Here is a 25,069-nt window from a genome sequence, read left to right as displayed (position 1 = left end):
CCTTCCTTGTACTATGTAATTGGATTATTAGAAAATGCGGCAAGAGATATTTTAGTGTAAATGCTTTTCCCAACATTTTTTTTTAGTTTTCACCAAATCATATAAATTTACTATGATTTGTCCAAGTTAAGTAGGAACAATCTAATTACACAAGCATTCTTGCTGTAAATACTAATTCACTCTGTAGTTTGAAATAATTAACAATTTTGTACAAAATTTCAAGTTAGATACACCATTTCTTCATATTACAAGTCAAATGCATATGTATACATGCATGTATCTATGATACCAAATACATTCTGAAATAAAAATACATAGAGAGAGAAGCGAGCCAGAGAATCATTGCATCTCAAATACATATGAATCACACTAAAAATACATGCATCTTTAAGACCAGATACATAGGGAGAGAGCCGAGCGAAAGAGTTAGTATATCCCAACACTTGGATATAGTGTATTTGAAACAAATTACACCTAATTTAAATCATAAGTATCCAAAATACATGATCTAATAAAGTAAATGTGATACATAAGTTTATTTTGGACACTAAAATAAAGTCACTTAATTAACCCGTAAACCAGTAAAATTTGTTTTGTTTACTCTTTTAAGTTAATGAGGTAAAAATGCATGTCAGTGAATTACAATCCTGTATGCGTTACTTCAATTCCCTAGCACGAGACACCCATAGATAATTCCAATTTCCACTATCTACCATAATACGAATTATTTTAGTTTCTGTCTCCCTTTGTGGAACTCAGAACATTGTGGCTACACGAGCAGTATTCAAAAGAATAGGTTTTCAGAAAAAAGTAATGCAATATCTACAAGAATACAACCAAAGCAATTACATAACAAGCTTTTACTCCATGAAGAAGAAACTAAACCTCCCACTGATTATTTTTCTTTACAAGACGGACCACACTGACCGTTTTCCACCATCCTTCGAAAGAATTAAAGCAGAAAATGGATGGATGTGGCTTGACATTTCAATTATGGCAAAAGAAGGAACTTGCATTAAAATTCACTAGTTGCTTTACACTGAATCAACAGCCTCAACCTGCTGCCGAGCGAGATACTTCTCCCTTCGTTCCTTCTATTGAACAATAGCAAGCAGACACACATTGTTAAGAGGAATCAAACTTGGAAAGATACATGCTTTTATATGCAGAGATAGATAGCCTTACCCATTCATCTATTACTAGACCTTCTCCTACAACTTTAGGCCCAGTTTCAACTGGAGGTTTCTTGCGAGATTCTAATGCTGCCTCGGCTTCAGCCAACTGACGTTTTAGTTTTTCCAGTACCTTAATCAATCATGTTATTTAGTTGGAGAAGAACTCGGAGTAAAATGAACAAGCAGATAAACAGCAGCATGTTTAATTCTTACTGGAGAAGGTCGTTCTGGGTCCAAGAACACCACCCGTAGGATACGTTCAATAGTCACTTGATCCTTCTGTTCTTCAAACTGCATCGACATGAACCAAAAGGGTTATAACACTATTGGATTTATTGACAACAAACTTTGAGTCACGCTATAGACTTATATTCTTTAGTTACACGTCAGATTTCACACACAATGACGACAGAGGCACAAGGCTCACACATTTTGTTTTGGGAGCACATGTACCCAATCACTTTCTGTATGTTTACACCAAGACTTCCTCTAAGGAATACAGAATGATGATGAAAGAAAAGAATCTTTTGTAATCCTGACTTTGTCGAAGACAGGACAAGAAGAAATGGGTTATGTATGACACTTGATGCTCCTAGATTAAAAAAGAGACAGATCATTTCAAACATGGAGGTTGCAGTCAAAAGCAACTGGTCACGGCTACATTGTAAAAAACACCTGATCTCAACAGCTTCCCCTATTCAAAGTCTATGCTACTTTTACAGGATACCCTTAACTGATATATACAATATAGAAAAATATTGTCATAAAATCCAGTTTGTGAATGAAAGAAGAAGCATCTACATGTAAAGTAGATTTTAAGATAATACATCTCTGTAAAATTCAATAATACTTTTCTCTGAACATACCAACAGCAACTTACCTAATGTTTGATGCTACTTCAAAATGGACGGGAATCAGCTAAAATATACATTCCTAGTCAGAGCTTACTGGAAAGTGCTTCTTCTATATCACACATAGCAAAGGTGGATATAGACAGGAGCATGCAGAAAAGATGTAATTTCAAATAATGCCAAACCTATGATAGAGCTCCTCATTTACCCACATCTTATCACAAAATGCTCTGTTCATATAAGCAGTAAAAATTATAATCCTAGCTAATTTTCATAAATATGTTCAGGTGGATAGGACAGGGTCTATCCTGAATAGACAAATAATGAACTCGTGACTTTCAGAACAAAAAAGGACCCAAAAAAAAAGTTGTCCAGAATCCTGACAAGTCAGCAACACCTTTACCCTTCAATATGTTTTGTTAAAGTGCATGAAATCATCAGCAAGAAAATTGATGTGTTGCTCAAATGATAAGTATAAAGCTGAAGAAGCATGATAGCCTAACTTTCTTTGTGGTCAAAAGATGCTGCAAATCCATAAAATTGCCTCTTTTAGAAAGACCTAGGAAGTTCAGTTACTCACCAACTCAGGTACGTAATCTACTCCTTCTTTTACCTTCAAGCTCATGATCTTGAACTTAACTTTGCTCTTTTGGTCCACAGGCTTTTCGTTGTTCTCAGGGTGCTCCACAAACTTGAAGACTGTCGTTTAGACACACAATCCAAATCTAAGTTGATATTTTAACAAAAAAAGGAATAGTGGAAACAAGAAAACGTAGGAAAACCAATTACCAGTGGCAATAACACTTTCACCGGGTTCGAGAACGCCTCCGGGAGGTCGCATGTAGCAGCTCTTTGGTGCAGTAGTTTGAAACTAAAATGCAGAAAGAAAAATCATGAAAAGGAAATATCAGAAACTTACACCACCAGTTATATTGTGTGACAATCATAAACAAAACCTCCATATCACAACAACTACTACTACTACTATGCTCTATACTTCAATCTCAAACTAGAAGAGGTCCGCTATATTATTTACAGAAACACCAGTACAAATATTTTTACTTGAAGAATCTTACACGATGCATTGTGAATATAAGACCCAAGACAACCTCAATGAACTTCATTTTGCTTTCATTAGCTAACTTCTATTGGTTTAGTCTTTTCGACCCTAAAAGCATAAAACAAACTCATTTTATGTAGGGATTGAATTAGCTACAATAAAGAGTAAACGGGAACGATTTGAAAGTAGATGCTATTGGTTCAAATCATGAACCATCCAGAAGATCCAGAAATGGTAAAATCATTAGGAAATAAATGACAGTTAGCCCCTACTCAATGCCTTTTTCTTCTGATAGATGCAAACACTTGGCAGGCCGCATAGATTTAAAGAGATTTCTGAAAACTACAGACCTAACTAGCACAAATTATCATAGTTGATTTCTCATATAGTCACTCAACTAATAGTTACTAGCTCAAAAGTTTTCCAATTTTCTTCCACAAAGAAAGTGAGTTTTCTGAGATCATAATTAACACGGAAAGATTACCTTAAATGCAACATAAGATTTGCTAGTGTTCTTAATCTTTACAGCACTCTTCACCTGCTTTCCCGGTTCATCTGGAAAAAAAAAATCAATATAAAATTTAACAGGTAAAAGCAGAGCACAATTCCTCCAGTTTTCAACACGAAAAATTATAAGACCTAAAAAACCGGAAATTGTTGACTAAAAAAGGTCAATTTAGTCAACGGCGAGGTAAACGGACGTACAAGGGAAGTAGAGACTGTTAGCTGGATCGAGCCGAAGCCTACGTCGAGCCGGAAGCAGTGATCTAGCAACGGAGCTAACTGACGTAGAAGCACGAGAGCTGTTAGATCCGACGCCGTTTTGGTGACTGTGATTCTGAGAGTGAAGATTCTGTGTAGACGACGAAGAAGAAGAAGTTCCTGATTGCCAGAGAGGACAAAGCTTCCAGAGCTTTCCGTCGGAGTTATGTGACTTGTGGTGGTCGGCGATGGCCATAGGACGGAGTTTTGGCCGGAATCTAGTCGAGTTTTCCGACGACAAGTTGCAATTTTCCGGTATTAAAAATTAGGGCAGCTTGTAATTGTCCTTAGTGAGCAAACTCTTTCACGACGTTGACAATATGTTTTGAAGGTCAGAAACAAGTCTTCGGGAAATTGTTTTCTTTCTGTAATTCGTCGATTCAGCGGCTGATAAAGACCACCGAAAGCTTAAAATGATTTGGACATATATATAGCTGTATTTTTTTTTAAAAATAATTGTAATTGTAATTTAAGAGTAGATAAAATAAGTGCAACGCGTTAAAATAGTTTGGACATATAAACGTAAGTGTGAGAGATAATAAAAAGTTGAAAAAATAAGTTATGTTAAAAAAAAAAAAAGAGGAAGTAATTAGACAAAATTTGACAGATTTTACTAAATACATAATTCTAGATAGAAATCTTTGAAAGTCAATGATTAAAGTAGAAGAGGCTAGTAAGATATTAGTAATGGGATAGGCTCTTATTCTTTATTGCATATTAATGTTACTTATGGCTTGATTTGTTTGATATCTTTGTTATTTTGTTGTACTATCATTATGCAATTTTGTTTTACAAATCTGTCTTTTGAGACAAGTATCTAATTCAGTCTTTTAATTTCATAAAAATAAGAATAAGAGTAAGTTTATCGTATTTTTTAAACTCTATTTATATATATAATTATAATGAGTATGTTATTATCGTTAATATAAAATTTTCTATTCGAGTTTGATCAATTTGAATTGGCAAAATATAAAATTTATTTAAAAAGAGAACATTTTCTACCATAATTTTTTCAATATTTAAAATTTAAAATCAGTATTTTTATTTAAAGATAAAAATATATTATTCATCCCATCAAGATGCTTAAAAATATTTGCAGTTGATCGAAGAGGAAAGTGCACAGAAATAAGCGCGTTGTCGGACTTCAAATCACAGTTTTAAGTGCATTTTCTTTTTGTTTTCACTCCCTTATACACCATTAATTAGTTGATAAAAATGGTCAATCTTGCAAAATTATAGCAGTAACATTCTATGCACTTAGTTAATTGAATTTAACTATCTTTTAGGTGATTAATTACTTATATTTATGTACATCATTATGGAGTTGTAAAATCTGAGCTTGACATAGAATCCTCATATCATATTATAAATTAGGCTTCAAGTTAGTCGGTTTAGACATGCACGATGTTGAGTCCTTGATTGTATATGATGTTCTCCTTGTATGATTTGGAACAATCTTCACTTTATGAGTTAATTTTGAAGTTAAGTCTAAATTTCATTTTGTTATCATAATATTAAAGCTAAGCTAGACTGACCTCAATTCTTTATTTATCCGATGTTGAATAGTCATATAACACATTTACACACTAATTGACAAGTCCGGACGTGAGGGCATACAACAACAATGTTGAATCTCTACATCTACATCTATTTAAGAATGAGATAAAATAAAATTACTCTTTTTTATATGAATTTTAGACAATTTTCATCTCACAAGCTAAGTTTAGATTAAGTAAATTTCAAGTTCCATTTGTTAATTAGACTCATGTCATTGTCTATAGTCTATAGTAGATATAAAAATCATCTAAAAATTGGGACAAAATCAATGCATGTGCATGTTTGAAAGAGAATTTAATTTCACACATTCCTCTTCACCTTTTGGCATGAAAAAAAAGTGTAATATAAAAGTTTCCAACTTAAAGGAGTAATAGTAAAATCTTCATATTTCAACTACTTAATTCAAAAATTGTTGACTTCTCTTCTACACTTCATATATTTTAACAGTACTCCAAGTTCTTTTCAAAGTTTCTTGTATTTTTTGGACTTTGTTTCCATTTTAGATAGCCATAAGATTCTATTTTTAATCCAATATTCTAAAATCCTAAGTGCTCATAGAAAAATAATACACTACTTAATTAGTTCTGTTGCTTTTAGATAATTATACACATCGTTTTTGTTTTCAATATGAAATTTATTTGATTCACATCAATAAAAACATTTAATTTAATGAATAAGAGTTCAATCTTTTTCTTACAACAAGACATAGTAGTAATAAACACATGTACGTATCACTAAAATTGATATACATTTATACAATGACCAGTGATAGAGCAACATGTATCACGTATAATAAATGATAGTCAATTGGATATTTCTAATCGAAATATTTAATAAATTATAAGTAAATATATAATGTAACCTCATAACGATATATATCGAATAATTTTTAAAAGATTCTAGAAAAAAATTCTCAAGTATTAAGTTAGACAACAATAACAATAATATATATCTAGTGTAATTTCACAAATAAAAGTTAAAAAATAATAATATATATGCAATTCTTATCATTATCTCATAAACACAAAGAGAACGTTATTTTCGATAAACTCAGACAAGATCGCATATATAGATAGAGGGACAATAACATGAGTAGACAGCGAATGTGAAATGGCACGGCATCTGGCTGTTAGGCAATGACAAATTAATAACTCTAATGATCACGCGTACCTAATTTGTCAGTAATCTTATCAATGAACATTAAGTGTCAAATTTCCTAATTACTTTTCTATTAAATATACTTTTTTCAACTTTGATTTTGACTTTAAATACTCGTGATTTTCAATTAATCAAACTTTCAGTATAAATTCTTCGATTCTTTTTAATTTTAATATACTAAACTTTCATTATGTGTAAAATTCAAAAAAAAAAAAACGAATCACTGAGTTCAGATCTATTATATCGAAACTTATTATACACAAAATATGAAGGCCAATTTTATGGATTTTGTAGTGAAGGAATTTAAAGGGGGAGTAATAATTGTTAGCAAAATAATTGGTGGATAATTAAAGAGGAAGGTGGATGAGTTATAGAGACATTTACATTTGTCGGCTATGTGTTGTTGGTGTAGGTTAGTTGGATGGTAGGAATTAATTAGGTAATTAAACAACACTTTTCAGATGATTTTGACTCATTCCCTCAACATTATACTCCCTCCATCTGTTATTTCTCGGATTTGAATCCTCTCAATATGAAATCATCTTTATTTTAAAATGTTCTACTTTTAATGTGAACTTTTCAGTACGATTACAAATTTCATCTCTACTGTGAGATTTTTCTGTACAAATTCAAATTTATTATTCTCCTTTAAACGAATTAATAACTCATTTATTTATTATCTCAATCTATTATGATATACATATCCCTTCCCACCGTCTAAGGTGAATTTTAAAATCAGAGATTATACTCTAGCATCAGTACAAAAATTGAAAGTCACGTAAACCACTTTAAAAAAAGACATTAAAAAAAAAATTATACTCCAAACTTTAGGGAATTGAAAAAGGAAAATGGACTTCTTTGTTTATTTGTTAATCCCTCCGTTTCTTTTTATATGTTATATTTTTATATTTTACTTGCATTAAGAAATAGAAAAATTGTATATAATGGCAAACTATTAATTCAAATTAAATGCTATAAATATACTTTGATTTAATTGTATCCTATAGCAAACTATTGCTATTTTCGCCACTCTCCCTGGTGAAATCTCGCTCGCCACTCTCGTTTGGTGGTAGTCTCGCTCGCCTCTCTCATTTTTATACAAACACAAATGTATAAAATGTGTTTGTGTTTGTATAAAGCGAGAGGAAATTGTATATATACATATATTTTCGTTCCCCTCTCTCCCCTCTCCCAGATCTCGCTCGCCACTCTCCCAAGTCTCGCTCGCCACCCTCGCCTCTCTCGCTTATACAAACATAAACGAAATGTATAAATTGCGCTTCTGTTTGTATAAAGCGAGAGAAAATTGTATATACACATGCAATTACATATATCTTCGTCCTATACACTTATAATTATACAATACAAATATTTCTCTGCCCAGTTTTCTTTTGCCTTTCTCTCTTTCTCGTTTTATACATACACAGATTATACAATTGATCTTTTGTATACAACTTCTTCCTTTTGTATATGTAAAGCGAATTATACAACTGCCCTCTTTGTATATGTATAACGAATTATACAATTATTTATTTTGTATATGTATAGCGAATTATACATATATATGTTTGCTATGGAGCGCAATTATGCAAACTTTGTTATAGCATACAAATATGAATTTTGTATTTGCTATATGTGAAAGTTGCTCTTAAGAAATCAAGTTTACCATTCTACCTTTGTTTAATATTTATTTGAAGTTAACTTTTTAATAAATGATAAATAAAGTCATCTTTTATTTTTAATTTATTTGTTGAGATTTTTTTTTCAAAATAAGATTTTATAGAGTAATGCAATAATGAGAGTAATTAATCAATGTATGAAGTAATTACAATGAATATTAATTATTTATTAACTTTCCTAGGCTGATCAAATATCTATTTTTAAGACTAATTAACTATCAAGGGTATAATAGGAATAGTATTATAATTTTTGCATTGATTTTATAAAATGACAAGTACTCTCTGTCCACTTTTATTTGTCATGTTGCATTTTTCGAAAGTCAATTTGATTAATTTTCAAAATTAATTAGACTACATTAATTTAATATTTTAAACAAAAAATTTAGATATTCAAAATCTATATTAAAATCACTATAAATTGCAAAGGTCGACTACGCTATTTCAAAAAATCTTTTAAAATAGTGTAGTCGACCCATGGAAAAGAGTATGCTATTTTCCCTAAGCACCTACCCTTTCCCATGGGTCGACTACACTATTTCACAAAAAAATTGTGCATTGAACAAAGTTGTAGCCTAAATTAAATTCAGAGTGATTTTTCACCTATTCTATCGGAATCAATAGAGTGCTCAAGTACAATAATCGACCTGTAAATCTAAAAGGATCTAGCAGACCTGATATCTTAATTGTAATTTGAGCACAACATTATTTTTGCTATTGCTAATAGTAAATTTTTTACTTAAATTAACTTCAAACAACGTCTCATAGTATTACTAATTAAATTGAAAGTTCATATTTTACTATACTATGATTGAGTGATAAACTGTGTTTGTTACAATAAATATTCAAATATACTTAATATAAACACTCGCTGAGAATAAATTTTCAAAATTCTCCATTCAAACTTTGGTTAAATGGGAGTATAACATTACTCTTTTCACTAATAGATCATATAATAAATTTAAGTAAACAACACTAAAATCTGACAGTACTTGGACCCCAACAGTTCAGATCTATAACTTTACTCAACTTCTCTTCCGTTTTCCTCAACTTCTCGCCGGAGACGACCGCCGGAGCCGTCGAGAATCTCCGAGCCGAGGTATTATTAGAAGCAATTAAATTAGTTTTGGCATAGTGATGAATCGATCTTAAAGCGTAATTCCATCTGGCAAATCCTTGATCTTTCAATGCTTCTACTGCTCCAATACTTGCTGCTACGATCCATGCCGATCCCTTTGCTGCTGCTGCATTCATTTTTTTTTCCGGAAAATTAAAAAATCTCTGTGTTTTTGTTGATTGATTTGAGAATGAATTTGATGTTAATTGTGTGTATGTATATATATAAAATGGAGGAAGAGTCTGGAAAACAGAGGGAAAGAAAATGAAAATATGAAACTACTGGCGGATTTGCCTATTGTTTTGGAAAACATCCACAGTTTTTAATTTACCTGCATAATTAAGTAAAAGGAATTAATTAGTGTGGTAATTGAGTACGGTTTTATCTAATTGCACAAAATAGCCCTACCATAAAAACTAATCTACTCTAAGGTTTGAAATATTACATATTATCTCATTAATTCATAATTTCATATCAGATTTCAAATCAGATATATTATTCCTTCAAATTTCAAGTCAATACACCATTTTTTCAAATTTCAAATTAGATGTAGAGAGAACTAGTGTATCTAAAATACATGTGAATTACGTTTGAACATAGTGTATCTGAAACAAAGTATATCTAATTTGATCCATATATTACTATATAAGAAGAGTGAATAAATTCACTCCTCTTTCGACACGTGGCACCAAAAAAAAAGGAGAGGGTTGAACATAAGTGTGAATGTGAGGGTATTTTGGGTATTTAAAAATACCCTCACATTCACACTTATCTACTAAAAAAAAATTACTATATAATGTATAATATAAGTACTAGATAAGTGTGAAAGTGAGGGTATTTTGGGTATTTAAAAATACCCTCACATTCACACTTATCTACTAAAAAATATATATATAAGTAGTAGATTTAAATATATTTAAAAATAATATAAGTAATACTATACTTAGTATGCTTAAAAATAGTAAAAACTACATAAAAAGTACTACATATCATATTACAATAATTAACAATTATTTGACACTTTCAATTCTATCAATGCCATATAAATTAGGATAAAAAAGGTAACATTTATATTCAAAAATAATATAAGTAATACTATACATTACAATAATTAATAGCTTAAATATTTAAAAGTTATATAAAAAATTTAATTGACTCTCTAAATTCTATTGCTACCACATAAAATGGATTATATGATAAACATATATTGTTTGAAATTGACGAAAAAGAAACTATAAATTACAATAATTAACAAAAAAAATTGTCGGCTCCAAAAAATCTATCAATTAAGAACATATATTGTTTCAAATTGACGAAAAAGAAACTATAAATTACAATAATTAACAAAAAAATTCTCTCCACTCCAACAAAACTATCAATTAATGCCACATAAATTGGGACATGGAAAATAACATATATTCTTTAAAAATTAAGTTCAAAATGTACTATAAAATACAATAATTAACAACTTAATATAGTAAAGAGACATATAAAAAATGGTTAATATTTGAAATTTTGCATGTGCCACATAAATTAGAACAAAGAGAGTAATAAATATTATTTTCAAAATTCTGTAAAAAAAAAGGTACTAGAAATCACAATAGCTAACAATTTAAAATATTTTTAGAATCATATAAAAATTTCAATAACTTCTCAAATTTCATAATATATGACATAAGAAGAGGGAATAACCAATATATTTATAAAAAGAAATGACATATAAAATGAAATGGACAGAGTATTAGTTTTTGAAAATGGAAAAGGACAAAACACATATAAAATTAAAAGACATATAAAAAAAAGTTGGTTTAACTCTCAAACATAAAAAGTAACATATGTTATTAAAAACTTTAATAAAAAGTACTATAATTTACAATAAATAATAACTTAAAATATCTACAAGACAACAAAAAAAAGACTAATTTTTGTACTGCTTGTGTCACATAAATTAGGATTGGGATGATTTTAAAATTTTAATTTTGGTTATACATTATAAAATAGCCGAAAAATTGAATGATATAATTTTTTTAAAAATAACCGAATGAATCATCCTATCGATAACCCTAATGTTACTTCTACTCTGTTTATTTTTACTTAAATTTAGAAAGATATGTTTCATTTCTACCCTCAATCTTATCGGTACATTTATTTGCTATTTGAAATTGAAATTAAAAAGACAAATGACAAATAAGTTTTTATATTAGCTCACTTATGAGCAAAATATATTGTAACAATCTTTACTAATTTTATAACAATACATAAACTATACTCTCTCCGTCCCATATTAGATGGGTACTTCCAACTTTACACGGTAATTAAGAAATCATTAATACATTGGAAGACTTCACCATTTTACCCTTTGTTTATATCAATGCACATTGAAATGAGTTACAAAAAATACACATACAATATAGGGATGGTCATATTAATTGTAGGGTAAAATGGAAAAGAATTAATTAATTCTATCCTAATTTAATAAGTGCTCAAATAATATGAATTTTTTTTTTTAGTAAGATTCTCATCTAATATGGGACAGAGAGAGTAATAATATAACTTTATTAATGTTGGGTCCGGGCAGCGCCCGGGCTTTCTTTACTAGTATATATATATATATATATGAAATAAATGTATATGACAAAGTACATATGATACAAAAGATAATTTCAAAAACTAAAGAAAAGACATGTAGTTAAATCCTAAATTAATGAAATTTGCGTTGTTAGCAAAAAAAACAAACTACGGTAGTTGTTCACGTGGCTGAGATATGAGGTACATGTATATTTGATAAAGTAAATATGATACAAAAATAATTTTAAAAATAAAAAGAATAGATGCGTAACGTAAATTCTAAACTAATGAAATTGTGTTGTTAGCAAAGAAACAAACTATGGCAGCTGGGTATGCGTCTGAGATACATGTATCCAACAAAGTAAATATGATCAAAAAACAATTTCGAAAACTAAAATTTGAATTACGTAACTAAATTTTAAACTAGCGAAACTTGTGTTGTTAGCTAGGAAAACAAACTACGGCAGCTGTGCACGCGGAAATATTTTCTTCTTTTTCTTTTGAAGTCAGTTTCCTAGTTAAATAGGCCCATGGATTTTGGACTCGGGTTGTTCACCGGGTCATTTTCACTTTTGACACTATTTCGAGTTTGTCTATAATTTTTAGTATAAATTATAGGAACCACATATTATAAGTACTAAATAACATCTTATCCCTTCTAGTTTTCTATTTACCAAAAATCCCTTAAAAATGATGTTTGCGGGATACATAGCGTTGTGCACGGGATACATTAGGTTTGATACATTTCACATAGCGGGATGCATAGCGTTGTGCACGGGATACATTAGGTTTGATACATTCCACATAACTGGATACATAGTGTTGTGCACGGAATATATGCGGGATACATAGTGTTGTGCACGGGATACATAACGTTTGATATATTCCACATAGCGGGATACATAACATTGTGCACGGGATACATGCAGGATACATATGTAAAATAAGGGATTTTTGAAATAAGTAGGGATAAGTGGATATTAAGGTAAGTAAAGGAGTGTAGTTTAAGTAATTTGTCCTAATTTTTATTCCTCGTAATAAATAATTTCTTCACGAAATATAAATTTATATTTTTCATATTATTATAATATAACGTAATGCATTAACGTACTTTTTATTAACTGACATCTATAAATAAATATTTATAATAAATTAAATAGGACATATGTATCTGATTAGTTAATTCTATACAAGTTTAAGTGCTTACTTAAACACACTTAAAATTGAAAAACATAAATATCAATTAAAGTCAAGTTAAAGAGCACATTTATATATTCATAAGTTGTGTTCAAATATTTGATAAATTGAACTCAATTTGACCCTTACGACATCACTATCTTGAAAAAGAGATTTAACTTTATGAAAGTTGTTAAATGTTGATCAAATTGAGTTTCGGGAGAGGTGCACAAACATCACACATCTGCCGCCTACCTACCATTTAGGTGGTACCAATGAGATCCAACTACTTTTTTTTATATAGGTGTTCGCCCCTGATTCAATCAAGAGATTAAATCGATTATGAAAACATGAATTTAATTAGTGAAACAAGGTAAAACATTATTAAGATGAGTGAAGTTACCAAGTCTCCACGCGCATTGCATTACTACACATCTTGTTTTAGAGAAATTTGAGAAGAGGTAGAGAGGGGACATCAAACCTGTTAGATCTGCAGTAATCATATAACTCCTTGGTAAATTGTTCCTTCAGAGAATTAAAAACATGATTGAGTGTAGTGTTGATGAAAAATGAGAAAGGGATAAAAACAGAAATTCTCAAATATGTCATCAACGCTGCACTCAATCATGTTTCTAAGCACTCTGTAATAAAGGGCAGTTCGGGGCTCTAAAACTCCCTCTATGTGCGGGGCTCCAGCGATACTATGGACTAAACACTACCATATTTCTGGAAAATTTCCTGCTTCACATTATTTTGCAGCACACTTTCCACTTCCTTTTATCTTAGTCCACCCTGTTAATCTAATTTAATAGTAGGACAGTTGACGTACTGCTGGAAATTTTGGAGTAGTACATTTGAGTATGAATATATTCGTACTTTTAATTTTAGCTGTCTCTCAGATTGTACTTGACTCTACGACTCATTTGCAGCTATCCTTGAGTTGTACTAGACAATTTGTACTGCTGTTACTGGAAATCCACTTCTTGATTTTTTAAAATTTGTTTATTCCATCCATATTGTAGTTTGACAAAGTAAACAACCCTACACAAAATGACAAACTGCAATCCTACATCTGTTTTTGGAGGACTATAGGTTCCAAAACTTGGTCTAGAGGTTAAGGTGGAGACATGTCAATGAAATCCCATCTAAATGTGGTTAACATATTATTCAAGTGCAGATTTCCTCTCTAATAGAGTATGAACTATGAACTATGAACAATATTAGACCAAATACATAGACAACCCGTAAAGTTATCAATCGGACATCTAATGCATGCCTAAAAAAGGCCTATTGAGCAATCAACAACAATCATTTAAAATTTAAAAACAAAAGAGTAGGAACAAATAAAATCTATTAGAACCAGTAGAACCGAATGATCCGTACATGTATGGAAGAAAAATCTTTCAAAATTCAGGTCCTAAAGAAGTTTATACTCTTCTACTTGAGATTTGAATTTGTCTAAGATCAATGAATGTTACGAGAGACATTTGTCGTATGTATTCAACCTGCTTAACAAATGACAATAGCAAGCTGACTCCAGAAGTTGCTTGGTCCTGCATGCATATCCCAACACTTAATCCTGATCCGAGATGTCCATGTTCAACATTCAAGTCTTTCAAAAAAGTAGAGGTATCCCATATCCATAGGGGGGTTTTTTGAGACCCCGACTTTTTCATCATTGAAAATCACCCACCGGCCATCTTTGTTAATATGAGCGACATAATGGCCACAGTGGGTAGATGTGCCGATGTGGCTCACGAATCCAAGGAGCCTGTATTCTGTTAATTATCCAAGAAGATACACTTGGTCAAGACCCAAGTGGGCATAAAAGAATATAGAAGTAAACCCAAATCTCACTATCAAGGATTGTGATGCATTGGATGAAATTCATAATAAAATTGAAGTATTAAAACCCTTTTAAAGAGATGTAGGGAACTTCTATCATCCTAAAACTTTAGGTTAGTTAGGTCAAGTCCCATTAGTCCTTGCTCTTAAACGTTCCGGATATATGCAGTGATTCAAACAAATAGTGATGAATTTTCTCTAAAAGAGTTCAAATATCAACACTGCAAACCAAAGAAACAGGACCCATAATAAATTGGCTTTGAAACTAATTTGCTGCCCTCGAAAGGAAAATGGTTTTAATGAAAGCAACCTGTGCCTCCTTCAACCAAATAAAAATTCCTGTCTCCGGATAAGAAATTAGAAGTTTAGATCAAGATAAGAACGTAGGGCATCTATATTGACCACTTCCAACCACCAGAAAGTAAGAAACCATGGTATGGAGTTATGATAGACCCCTCCAGTCAGACTACCGTAAGTTGGAGGTGCGAGACCCCTAGGTGCAAAAGTTGGAAACCATTGTTGCCCCTTGGAGGAGAGAGGGGAAAGAGCTAACAAATCACAAAAAGGAGAAGAAAAATAAACATTCTAACCACATAGTAGTAGTAAAGAATTTTGAAAAGAGACCGAAAGGAAACTAAACTCAAGTATGAATGACGGAAAAATTAATTAGACAGTAAATATAGCATTCCACTTCTAAAATCCATGACCAAGATGATTAAGCCCATGAGAAGGTGAGCCAATATTGGAAGCTCAATGGAAAAACTTAAGTACTAGAACTAGTATACCATTCTATACATAAAATCCTAAACCAAGCTGATTAAGCAGGATAAGAAATATGGAGCCTACAGAAAAATATATTGTAGCAATACACTACAGAGGCTCCTTCACCTACACCACTCAAAGAAAAGGCTAATGTCCACTGCCTCACAGATTTGTTAAGAATATATCATCAGATCCAAATAAAAGCAACAAAGCTGTACAACAACTAGTAGAGCCAGAGGATAGGGAACTTACTTCCTCCTCCGTCAGGCATCAAGGTCTCAACTGCAGCTCCACTACTGGTAGTAACATCCATGTCTGATGCAGTACTGGCACTAGGGCTGCTGAATATCCATTCAGTAGCTTTTTCAACATCACCTCCCTTGTGAACAGATAGAAACAAGGAAAGGACAAACATTATGCTATTGGCAGTGAATAGCAAGGAACCTCGCAGTGAATAGTAAACGCCAGTAAAAGTGAGATATTTACCGATGCCTTCAGGGCCTTACGGGCAAGTTTCTCTTCAAAACCAAATGAAACCAGCGTATCAACTTTAGATTGATCAATGTCAGGATTTTGCACGTTTTCTGATATAGGAGCATCAATATCTGGGAAGAAAATATGCATCAATATACCCTGTCTCTAGTAATGGTGAGAAATATGAGTAAACCCTGTTTGAAAGGAAGCAGTAAAACTACCTGGATCACTCATATGATTAAGTAACCAATCCATTGCTGCCTCTACTCCACTGTTGGAGGTATTGATTGCAGCCTTCTGACAATGAAGTAGATTAAATCCCATTGAAACAAGTTGTGCAACAATATCATCGTCAGCCAGAAGCTTTATTGACTGCTCACCATCCCCTGCAGCTGTTCATGGACAAGTAATCCAACATAGCAATTAGCAGCAATTTAGTACTTGCAAAAACATGACCCAAAAGTTTCAAACCCTAAAGGAACTTGGCATACAAGTAGCACCTATTGCTAAAACTTCTGATGTTAATTTATGTGATGACCATTGATCACACACCCACTAAAAAGTGAGCTTGCAGATTCCCAAGAATTGGAACAACCATTAGCTGGAGAGTGAGAAGCAACACCAATTACTCACTTACTAAAAGAAACTATTGCGTAGAGCAGGAATTAGATTAAATAGCGACTGGAATTCTATTTCATGAACTATGAATTTCTGAGGTATATACTGTCAGTTAAATATGGCTCTATGCATACAGAACTCTATCCTGTCGGCTGTCGCTACTCCCATTCAATAGAGAAACTAGAACGAAACAAATATTACTTCCAAAACACTATAACATAATTGAAAGTCTAAACGTTGACTGCATAACAAAAACCGAGTCAAAATAAAAATTAAATAAGATGCCAAATCATTTTTTACATGTATCATCAGACAAACTAAATAAGCTAAGCAATGTTCAATGTTATCTAAACAGACACAACCTGACTAAGCAATTAACAGATTGATTGAGAGAAAATAATGCAAGCTAAAGAGCAAATCTTATGATTCAGAAATAGAACACTTAGCAATATGCAAATAGAAAAATAGAACACTTGGCAATATGCAAATAGAAACAATAGCCTCGAATACAGACAAAAGAAAAGAGTCACAAACTTCAAAAAACCCAAGGAGAATGAGACTCATACAAGTCTCCCCCGCTCATATGGTGCGTCCTCCACACCCAAAAGACAACAAATATTTTTTTATGAGAAGGATCCCACACAATTACTTCTATTTCCAAAAAGGTTTTTTGCCACACTCTCTCTCAGAAAGCCAAGGCTTCATGTCCTCATTATTCAAGTAGAAGAGTGACAATCAAATATTCTTGAAAAAAATTGAGTAGCTTGAAAAGGGACGCAAGGCAGAAAACAAGTTCTGCGACAAGACCAGATAGACATGCTTATATTATTCTTTGCAATAGAGCACTATTGGGCTGAAATGGAATACATTTTCTATGAGATCACTATGAATTTAGTAGAAGACAAGGAGATTCGTACCACTGTCAGGCAACAGCTCTTCTCCTGGTTGAATACCATTACTTCGCATGCTACTTATGTCAATGGTTTCAGGGACATCTATGTAGACATCTAGAAGGACCGTCAGAGAAAAAGATTAGCAATATAACAAATAAACTACACTTATCAGAATTACATCGATAAAGAAAAAGTAACATACCAAGCTTCTTTGGCACCCAACCTTCCTCCATAACAAATTTCCGCATGTGCAAAACCAGATAATCTGGAAAAGAAGTCAAACCTGCAGTTCTATTTACAAACAAAATTAAATAAGATAAAAAGAAGTAGCCTCATCAGGTACGACAGTCAAGCAAATAGATAAAGGTGATAGACACTTGCCATCCACTGCTGATAGACAAGACATCTATAATTTCTACAGCCAACTGTGTAAGAAGTATGGAAGCCAAAAAGACAAGGTACTAGGCCATACTAAAACAACAGATGAGATGCATGTAAACTAAATTTGAGATGCCACAAGCAGAACAAGAGAAATTGAAGAAATAACTTCACAGAGGAGAATAACAAGATTACTTGATTGCTGTTGTCCTAGCCGTTAAAGCTGTGCTGTAGAAATCATGCACCTCCTCAGGAGCTGAAAAGCAATCTAAGCAATCCTTCAATGACACTCTAGGGCGAACAATTTCATCAGCAGACCTGCAAAAACCCATACATTTAGCTGAAGTACATGAAAGGCAAGCATGCATTGGTCACTTGAAACTCACAGTTCTTTTCCTCCTGCAGCTCTCTCAGCCTTCAAATTTTGAAATTCTGCTAGCTCTTCTGGAATTTCATACAAAACGAAATATCAGAACGGAGGCAGTATTACTCATTAATATCAAGCTCAGCTGAAATTTTGCAATGAACAACATATAAGAAAAGGGCAGGAAAAAGCATTAGACAAAAGAGAAAACTCACTTTTATTTACAGCCCTCTCCAAAGGAATATTAAGAGACAGAATATAATCATTCCTTCTGTTGTAAGTAACTTTGCCTGAGGAACATTGGAGGCGTTCTTCAATACCAAACTTGAAGCTCCTCGATGGATCAAAATTATGTGTCCCAGAGTTTATCCGTTCAACTTGATCAATAAAATGCAGGAAGAACTCTAACGCATCCTAGACATACGTTGTTATCAATAAACCACAAGAATAGCAATAGCCATGGCAATGGCAACAAACAATGAACATGATCGCAAGACAGAAAAATAACCTACTGGGGTTTAAAGGCAATAAAGTGAAGGGACCATGAAACTAATATGAGCAATGCACAACAGTTCTGACCACATCAGTGGCAGACTAAATTGAAAAGGAAATCCAAGTGTTGATGTAAGTATCAACTTAGCCAAACACTGCATCAGCTGGATGGAAAAAGAGCTCAAATGGATTTTTAAGGTGTGAAGCAGTACCAAGAGATTGCTGGAGTTCTTTTAGTAGAGGGAAGCATTATCATGCTTGAATCTAATAATCTTAAATTAAAAGCAATTGTCTAGGAGTAGAAGATTCCAAGAATGTCAGTGTACCTGTTGTCTCATTGTTGAAAATTCAGGGTGACTAGCAGCTATTACTGACTTGAACATTCGAGGACGGATACCCTCCTGTTTCTGCAAAGTGATGGGAGCAAGTACTTATAAGAAGAGAAGATGGATAGAAGTGAAAAAGGTATGCTATGAAAAGAGAAAGAAGAAAGAAAAAACTCATGTGAGTACTGAAATTATGTCCCCAAGTAATGAGAAGCATTTCTTAATGCACGACAAGTGAAAGAAAAACTCTTGAAAATTATTTTGCAAAATACTAAAAAATATAGTCAATGAACCAGATACCATAAGTTCTGGGGGGGATGCTTGGACCACTCTAGAAGTTCATCATGAAAAATGCAATCATAGGAGAAAGTTACCTGTGAGCTTACAGCATTAGCAGTATTATCCTTCTGAATAACCAATAATTAACTATAAGCCATGATTGGAAAATAATAGAAGATGAAACAAAAAGGAACAAAATGCTTTCACGCATACCTCCAGAACAGGACCCGAATATTTACCAGAAAGCAAACCATGAGCCAGCTTTGTTCTGCCAAAATACAGCTCACCCGTCAACAGTTGAGCGTGCAAGCAAAATTCATAACAATAGCTGCTATAATGAAATATCTACCAAATATGAAAAATGAAGCATGGAAAGACTCTCTACAGGGATCATTATTTATACTAAACAACTATGCCTCGATTCCAAAGTAGTTGTGTCAGCTATACAAGTTATCAACTAGGGATTGGTCTGTATTTGGACCAGAAAATTCAGTTAACTGTAGGACTCTTAACATGAAAAGTATCGTACAGCCTGAATTGCAGTTACAGGGTATTGAATAAAATCTGCTAGATGCCCTCCAGATAAAAAAGACCTTAAAAAAGAAAAGAATAAAAGGGAAAGAAGGTTGGGGGTTGGTATCATTCATTCAAGCAAATATGATTTGCTGAATATGAATATTTTCTCAAAATTATTTATTAGAAAACCTCAACAGAATAATTCAGTTTCAAAATGCATAAAGTGTGTGCAGTGACTAGCTTCCTGTAACAATGAGAGACGTAAGCACAACTCAGTATCAAACATGCCATGTTTTGTTAAACAGAGTATTTTTGCTGCAGCAGAGTGCACAACTAATGGAATAACTAGTTGATAAATAAGTAATGAAAATGGTAAACTGGTAAATGAACAGATCCAAGTTACTTACAGCTGCATGTTAAGGTCTACAGTCGGATCAGCAGGAGCCGTAGTAAATGCTTCTTTCAGACGTTGATCCAAGTAGTATCTGACAAGGATATCACATCAGATGGTAAGATGTAAAAAGAAGGAAATCCAACTCCATTTTAACTTAAATGACATTTTTCTTCAATTAATAAACATCAAATACATTTATCACAAGTATAATTATCTTACCTTGAACAAAATGAACGTGTTGAGAACATAACCTGCATTGTAGCAGCCAAGTAGCAACTGCAAGAATGATATATGAGACCAGAGAATTTCATATGTTTCTTTCAACAAATGAAGATAGGAAATGCTATGTTGCCTAAGCAGCAGTAATAAAAGGTTACCCGCACCTGTTACCAAGATTGACTAATCCAGTGTAACCAGGTCCAAAAAGTGGTTCAACATCCTCACCAGTCTCTTGAATCCGGTTCCAATCAAAGTTAAAATTTTGGTCTAGTTCTCTCTCAGCAGTCGTCATTTCAGTCTGGGAAAGCAAAAAAGGATTAGTCATAATAGTAGGACGAGAAGTAACAATGGGACTACGACTGTATTATTGGTTTTCCATAAGAAATATTGAATAAGTGATAGCTCAATCACCTCAAATGACAATGATCACAAAGTAATGTGACCCGTTAAAGGATAATTTAAGTTAAATTTACATGGTATGAACTACTGATAAGAGAGAGCAATCACAGAAAATATAAGGAGTAAAAAAGAGTAATCATCAATAGGCAAGAGAATGTCATTGTCTCAGTTGGCATCTTGCTCAGATTTGGGATGAGCAAATCCAGGTGAAAGACTCAAAAAAATTGAGCTTACTCAAAGGTCTGACTATTTTCCATAAGAAATATAGCAGAATCGAGAATAAACATGTAACATTTCGTTAGACTTTATCCATGTACATCAAGCATACTTCTTCTTACAAGAGCAAATCTAAGTAAATACTCAATGTCATCTATTCAGCTACTAACCTTTTGCAAGGATGAGAAGTCAATACCAAAATGTGCCAGATGATGTGCTAAAAGTGGGTCAACAACACTTTCATCCTCTGGATAGGAGTAAACATCTGAACTGCCAAAGTTTGCAACCAATTAGTAATCATTCAAGAGAAAAACACTATGAGAACTTATAAACAAGGTGCTATCACCAATGTAGTAACCCGTCCAGCTAATTCCCATTACATGGACACATTCCCTACCCATTCATTTGCAAAGCTAATGCACCCGTGGTGGGTGGCTGGGCCACACTCCATTACCAGGATCGTTAACTTTATAATTCTGCATGGCACATCTAAAGCACTTGTACAGGGCAGGTAATACCAATTCCATGGTGATGGAAGTTAGATATCCACCTAATACTTAAGACAGAAAAAGCTGATTGTTCTTTAGATTCTTTCTTTGTTTTGGATTGAATGTTGGTGGTTAGAAAGTCCACAATTTTGGGAACCTCCACCTTACACCAAACTGGAAGTCCCTAAATTGAAATCAAAACCATCTCACTTCCAGAATGACAAAATTTAAACAGTTCAGCAAGCTGTTAAATTCAAACCCAATAACTAATACCTTCATTTGACTATAGGCTAACTAGAAAGATATGACTAAAGACATTGTCATACTTTGAGCACAACACAAGTCTTCAAAGCTCTCTTACTTTGAATCGCGATTGCAAGAAAGACTAAGCTTTGTTGACCAAACAACCACAAAGTAACATCAATCACAAATCATAAACCAAGCAGCTTTGCAGTTAAAACAATAGCAGTACTTGTAGATGAACTGGGAACACTCGAAAATCAAAAGAAACAAGATATGCAGATGCTGTTCTCATGATCAACCAAAACAAAAAAGAAGAGCTACAAAGCAATTCCGTCAATGAAAAAAAAAAAAGCAAGACTCAAGAAGCAACTCTGGTCAACCAAAACAAAAAGAAGAGCTAAGCAGCAAATCCAGTCAACGAAAAACTGGAGGCAGCAACAATTTTTTAGTAAACATTTTCTGAGCATAAAGGTTCAACTTTTAAGATGGCATTACCTGCCCCCTCCAAATCGGCAGTTACGGTCCCAAGCTTTACAGCAAGTGGATAACCAGTTTCTTTGTAATGGTTAACAGCATGGTCATTACCACCAGTTCCATCCCAATTTTTCCTACCACATAGGATAGTTCCATCAGTTAGATTCAGCCAAAGATTGTCAGTCTTATCACATTTTGCACATTTCCAGCCCACGGGCGGAACAGCAACACCATTGTCAAGCTGTTGCAGATCCGTAGCATATTTACTGACAAGCTTCTTGTCAGCAGTCCAGGAAGCAAGTTGCTCTTTTCTCTCAGCACCTTCAGCTAGTAAAATAGCATCAACAGCCAATCTAACCTGCAAATTTGTGATGAACATAAACAATATTTAAATGTTTCATTTTACTCTAAACAAAGGGAACCTGTGAAAGGATATTAAAAGAGTAAATTTACCTTCTCAGGCAATTCCACCGATGGGAAAGGAAGAGTGACATTATCAGGCAATATAACTATTTCATAGAATTCTTCGTACTGGGGTTCACTGTTGTCAAACCCTCCGTCTAGACCTAGAAGGAGAAAGGCATAATCCAAGTCAATCTATCAACTAAGCTTCAACCTCAAATTAGTAAGAGTAGGCTTAACTCTGTCAAATGATAAATATCAGAAAATGCAAACTTATATGGCTCTTTATTCTTCTTTTTTTCTTTTTCAGCCTAGTTTTGGAAGCTTTTAGCTATACTAGATTTGAAATATTTAAGTACCTATAGCCAAGAGAGTGGGTTTTTTGGACGGTCTATCTTCAGCATCTGCCTTCTTTGTCTGCTTTATATGCAAATAAACTGGGTTCCCAGTCTTCTCATAGTTCCAATCAACATAATCCCTTCCAAATGCAAGAAAAGTACTCATATCAACAAACAGCCCGCCCTCGGATTTCTGGAAAAATAGCAAAGAAAATGTTACTAATTGTAGCTAAATCAATAGAAACTGCTTCATAAGTGAAGATATATTTCCTAAATGAGCATTAGTGAACACAGATGGAAAAGATCAAACTGATAAGCCAGCATCGGCATGGCATTTCATTAGGCTATACCACTACAACTACTACTAATATGTCAATCCCAGACTAGCTGGGATTGGCCATACGAATCCTCTATATCTATTCCACTATATTTTGAGTCTGTTCTACAACTTCATACACAAATCACTCGCAGTGATAATCAACTGCAGGGCTCTACTTTAATCGGAGTGTGAGCCATAAACCAAGAATCTTAATATGCACTGACCTTACGAAAAATTGCACAAGGCTAAGAATTACAAGCTTGAAAATCGAGTGAGGACGACTTCTATTTAGTACTAGTCATGGACTATGTGTATGAATCTTCTATATCTATTTTGACTCCGTTCTACAACTTCATAGCAGCTTTAGAAAAACAAATCACTCGCAATACTACTAATCAATTGCAAGCCTCTAATCAAATCGGATTGAACTATAAACCCTAGAAGAAGCTCGTAAACCCTACCAGATTAACATACAACTTCCCTTACAAAAAATGGCACAAGGGCAAGGATTACAGCCTTGAAAACTGTGGGAGACTACTCCAAGTAAACATCTACAATCGCAACAACTTCGAACAACCAAACATACGACAACTGAAGTAAAACTAGAGCAAAATGATTATTTCGAATTGGAATTGAAGATTACCGGAGTATCGAAAGAAATGCAGCACTCGTGCTTGTAGATACGAGTAGTTGGTTCTGGAATCCGAACACGGGAGAGGTTCGATCGGAGAAGCTCCATAGGTTCTTCGTTATCTTCGCAAATAAATTCTTCTGTTAGAATCGCCGAGAGCTACAGGAAGAAGAGGAAGAAATGTGTGTATATTCGTATCGATTCTTTGCTCAAATGTTCAGCAACCGCCTTTCTCCCTAATTCCCAAATGAAGAAAGCAAGCTGAAGGGGTAAATGGACTTTAGTTATGTATATGTACTTGTAGAGAAACCTACTAAGCTTTTGTGCGTTCTCACCAAGGGTGGGTTCGGTATTTGTTTGATATTTTTAAAGTGCGATTTTTATAATTTGATAATCATAAGAAAATAGATATTGAATTAGTAGTTAGGTGGTTATTTTACATATAGAAGGATAAGATATTTGCAGGATATCAAAATTATTCTTTAATGTTATCCATATTATATGATAAATAATTCAATTTAGGAATGAATGTACTTGGGTCTATACTTTTAAAGTTTGATTTTGATAATTAAAAATAGATATCAAATAAGGAATTTTAAAAGTTCAATATAATACGATAATCATAAGTTGTTATGGTAAATATTTATTTAATTCGATGATTCGATTTTGGATAATTTATACCCAAAGTGCTCTGCACCTATTAGCCTCAATTTAGACAAATCAAAATTGATTGAAATAGTATTTAGTTTAAGTTTTAGATGTGGAATTTAGATGAATTAATATGGGCCGAGTCAATAACAGGCTAGTTAACTTGGATGAGTTGAATGAATTATGTTATTTTGTTAATTGATTTTTAATCAATTAATTAATATGTAATCCTTGCATCTTATAAAAATATC

General features: G+C 33.0%; 3 protein-coding genes across 4 annotated transcripts in view; all 3 read right to left on the bottom strand.

The window, feature by feature from the left end:
* The window catches only part of LOC125809428 (uncharacterized), a 36,240-nt gene that overhangs the window by 6,290 nt on the left and 4,881 nt on the right, over nt 1-25,069 (bottom strand). The gene's annotated exons all lie outside the window — the stretch shown is intronic.
* On the bottom strand, nt 784-4,244 carry LOC125809423 (vesicle-associated protein 4-1-like). The gene is made up of 7 exons (XM_049489064.1): nt 3,792-4,244; nt 3,571-3,641; nt 2,816-2,897; nt 2,607-2,725; nt 1,389-1,466; nt 1,186-1,305; nt 784-1,094 (listed from the first exon to the last, which is right to left on the bottom strand). The coding sequence occupies exons 1-7, from the start codon at nt 4,042-4,044 to the stop codon at nt 1,035-1,037; spliced, it is 783 nt and encodes a 260-aa protein (XP_049345021.1). The 5' UTR covers nt 4,045-4,244; the 3' UTR covers nt 784-1,034.
* On the bottom strand, nt 14,435-24,432 carry LOC125809391 (ubiquitin carboxyl-terminal hydrolase 14). 2 transcript variants are annotated; one of them, XM_049489043.1, is made up of 20 exons: nt 24,183-24,432; nt 23,242-23,413; nt 22,934-23,046; nt 22,502-22,838; nt 21,446-21,540; nt 20,825-20,958; nt 20,661-20,717; nt 20,455-20,532; nt 19,745-19,799; nt 19,627-19,659; nt 19,253-19,333; nt 18,650-18,848; nt 18,457-18,514; nt 18,266-18,388; nt 17,895-17,983; nt 17,717-17,806; nt 16,403-16,573; nt 16,194-16,312; nt 15,960-16,086; nt 14,435-14,878 (listed from the first exon to the last, which is right to left on the bottom strand). In XM_049489043.1, the coding sequence occupies exons 1-20, from the start codon at nt 24,276-24,278 to the stop codon at nt 14,700-14,702; spliced, it is 2,406 nt and encodes an 801-aa protein (XP_049345000.1). In that variant the 5' UTR covers nt 24,279-24,432; the 3' UTR covers nt 14,435-14,699. The 2 variants fall into 2 exon arrangements, with proteins under 2 accessions (XP_049345000.1, XP_049345005.1); XM_049489048.1 differs by lacking the exon at nt 19,627-19,659.

This window comes from Solanum verrucosum, unplaced genomic scaffold (assembly GCF_900185275.1).
Source record: "Solanum verrucosum unplaced genomic scaffold, falcon-dt-bn FXZP01000277.1, whole genome shotgun sequence".
In the NCBI taxonomy this organism is placed as follows: Eukaryota; Viridiplantae; Streptophyta; class Magnoliopsida; order Solanales; family Solanaceae; genus Solanum; species Solanum verrucosum.
This window is presented reverse-complemented; position numbering and strand designations above follow the sequence as displayed.

Coding starts and splice junctions, on each gene's coding strand:
- LOC125809423 (XM_049489064.1), bottom strand. CDS start 4,044: ATGGCCATCGCCGACCACCACAAGTCACATAACTCCGACGGAAAGCTC. Junction 2,726..2,815: donor TGAAAGTGTTATTGCCACTG/GTAATTGGTTTT, acceptor TCTAAACGACAG/TCTTCAAGTTTGTGGAGCAC. Junction 1,095..1,185: donor GTCTAGTAATAGATGAATGG/GTAAGGCTATCT, acceptor ATTGTTCAATAG/AAGGAACGAAGGGAGAAGTA.
- LOC125809391 (XM_049489043.1), bottom strand. CDS start 24,278: ATGGAGCTTCTCCGATCGAACCTCTCCCGTGTTCGGATTCCAGAACCA. Junction 18,515..18,649: donor GGAGAGGGCTGTAAATAAAA/GTGAGTTTTCTC, acceptor ATGAAATTCCAG/AAGAGCTAGCAGAATTTCAA. Junction 16,574..17,716: donor AGAGCTGTTGCCTGACAGTG/GTACGAATCTCC, acceptor GTCCATGAACAG/CTGCAGGGGATGGTGAGCAG.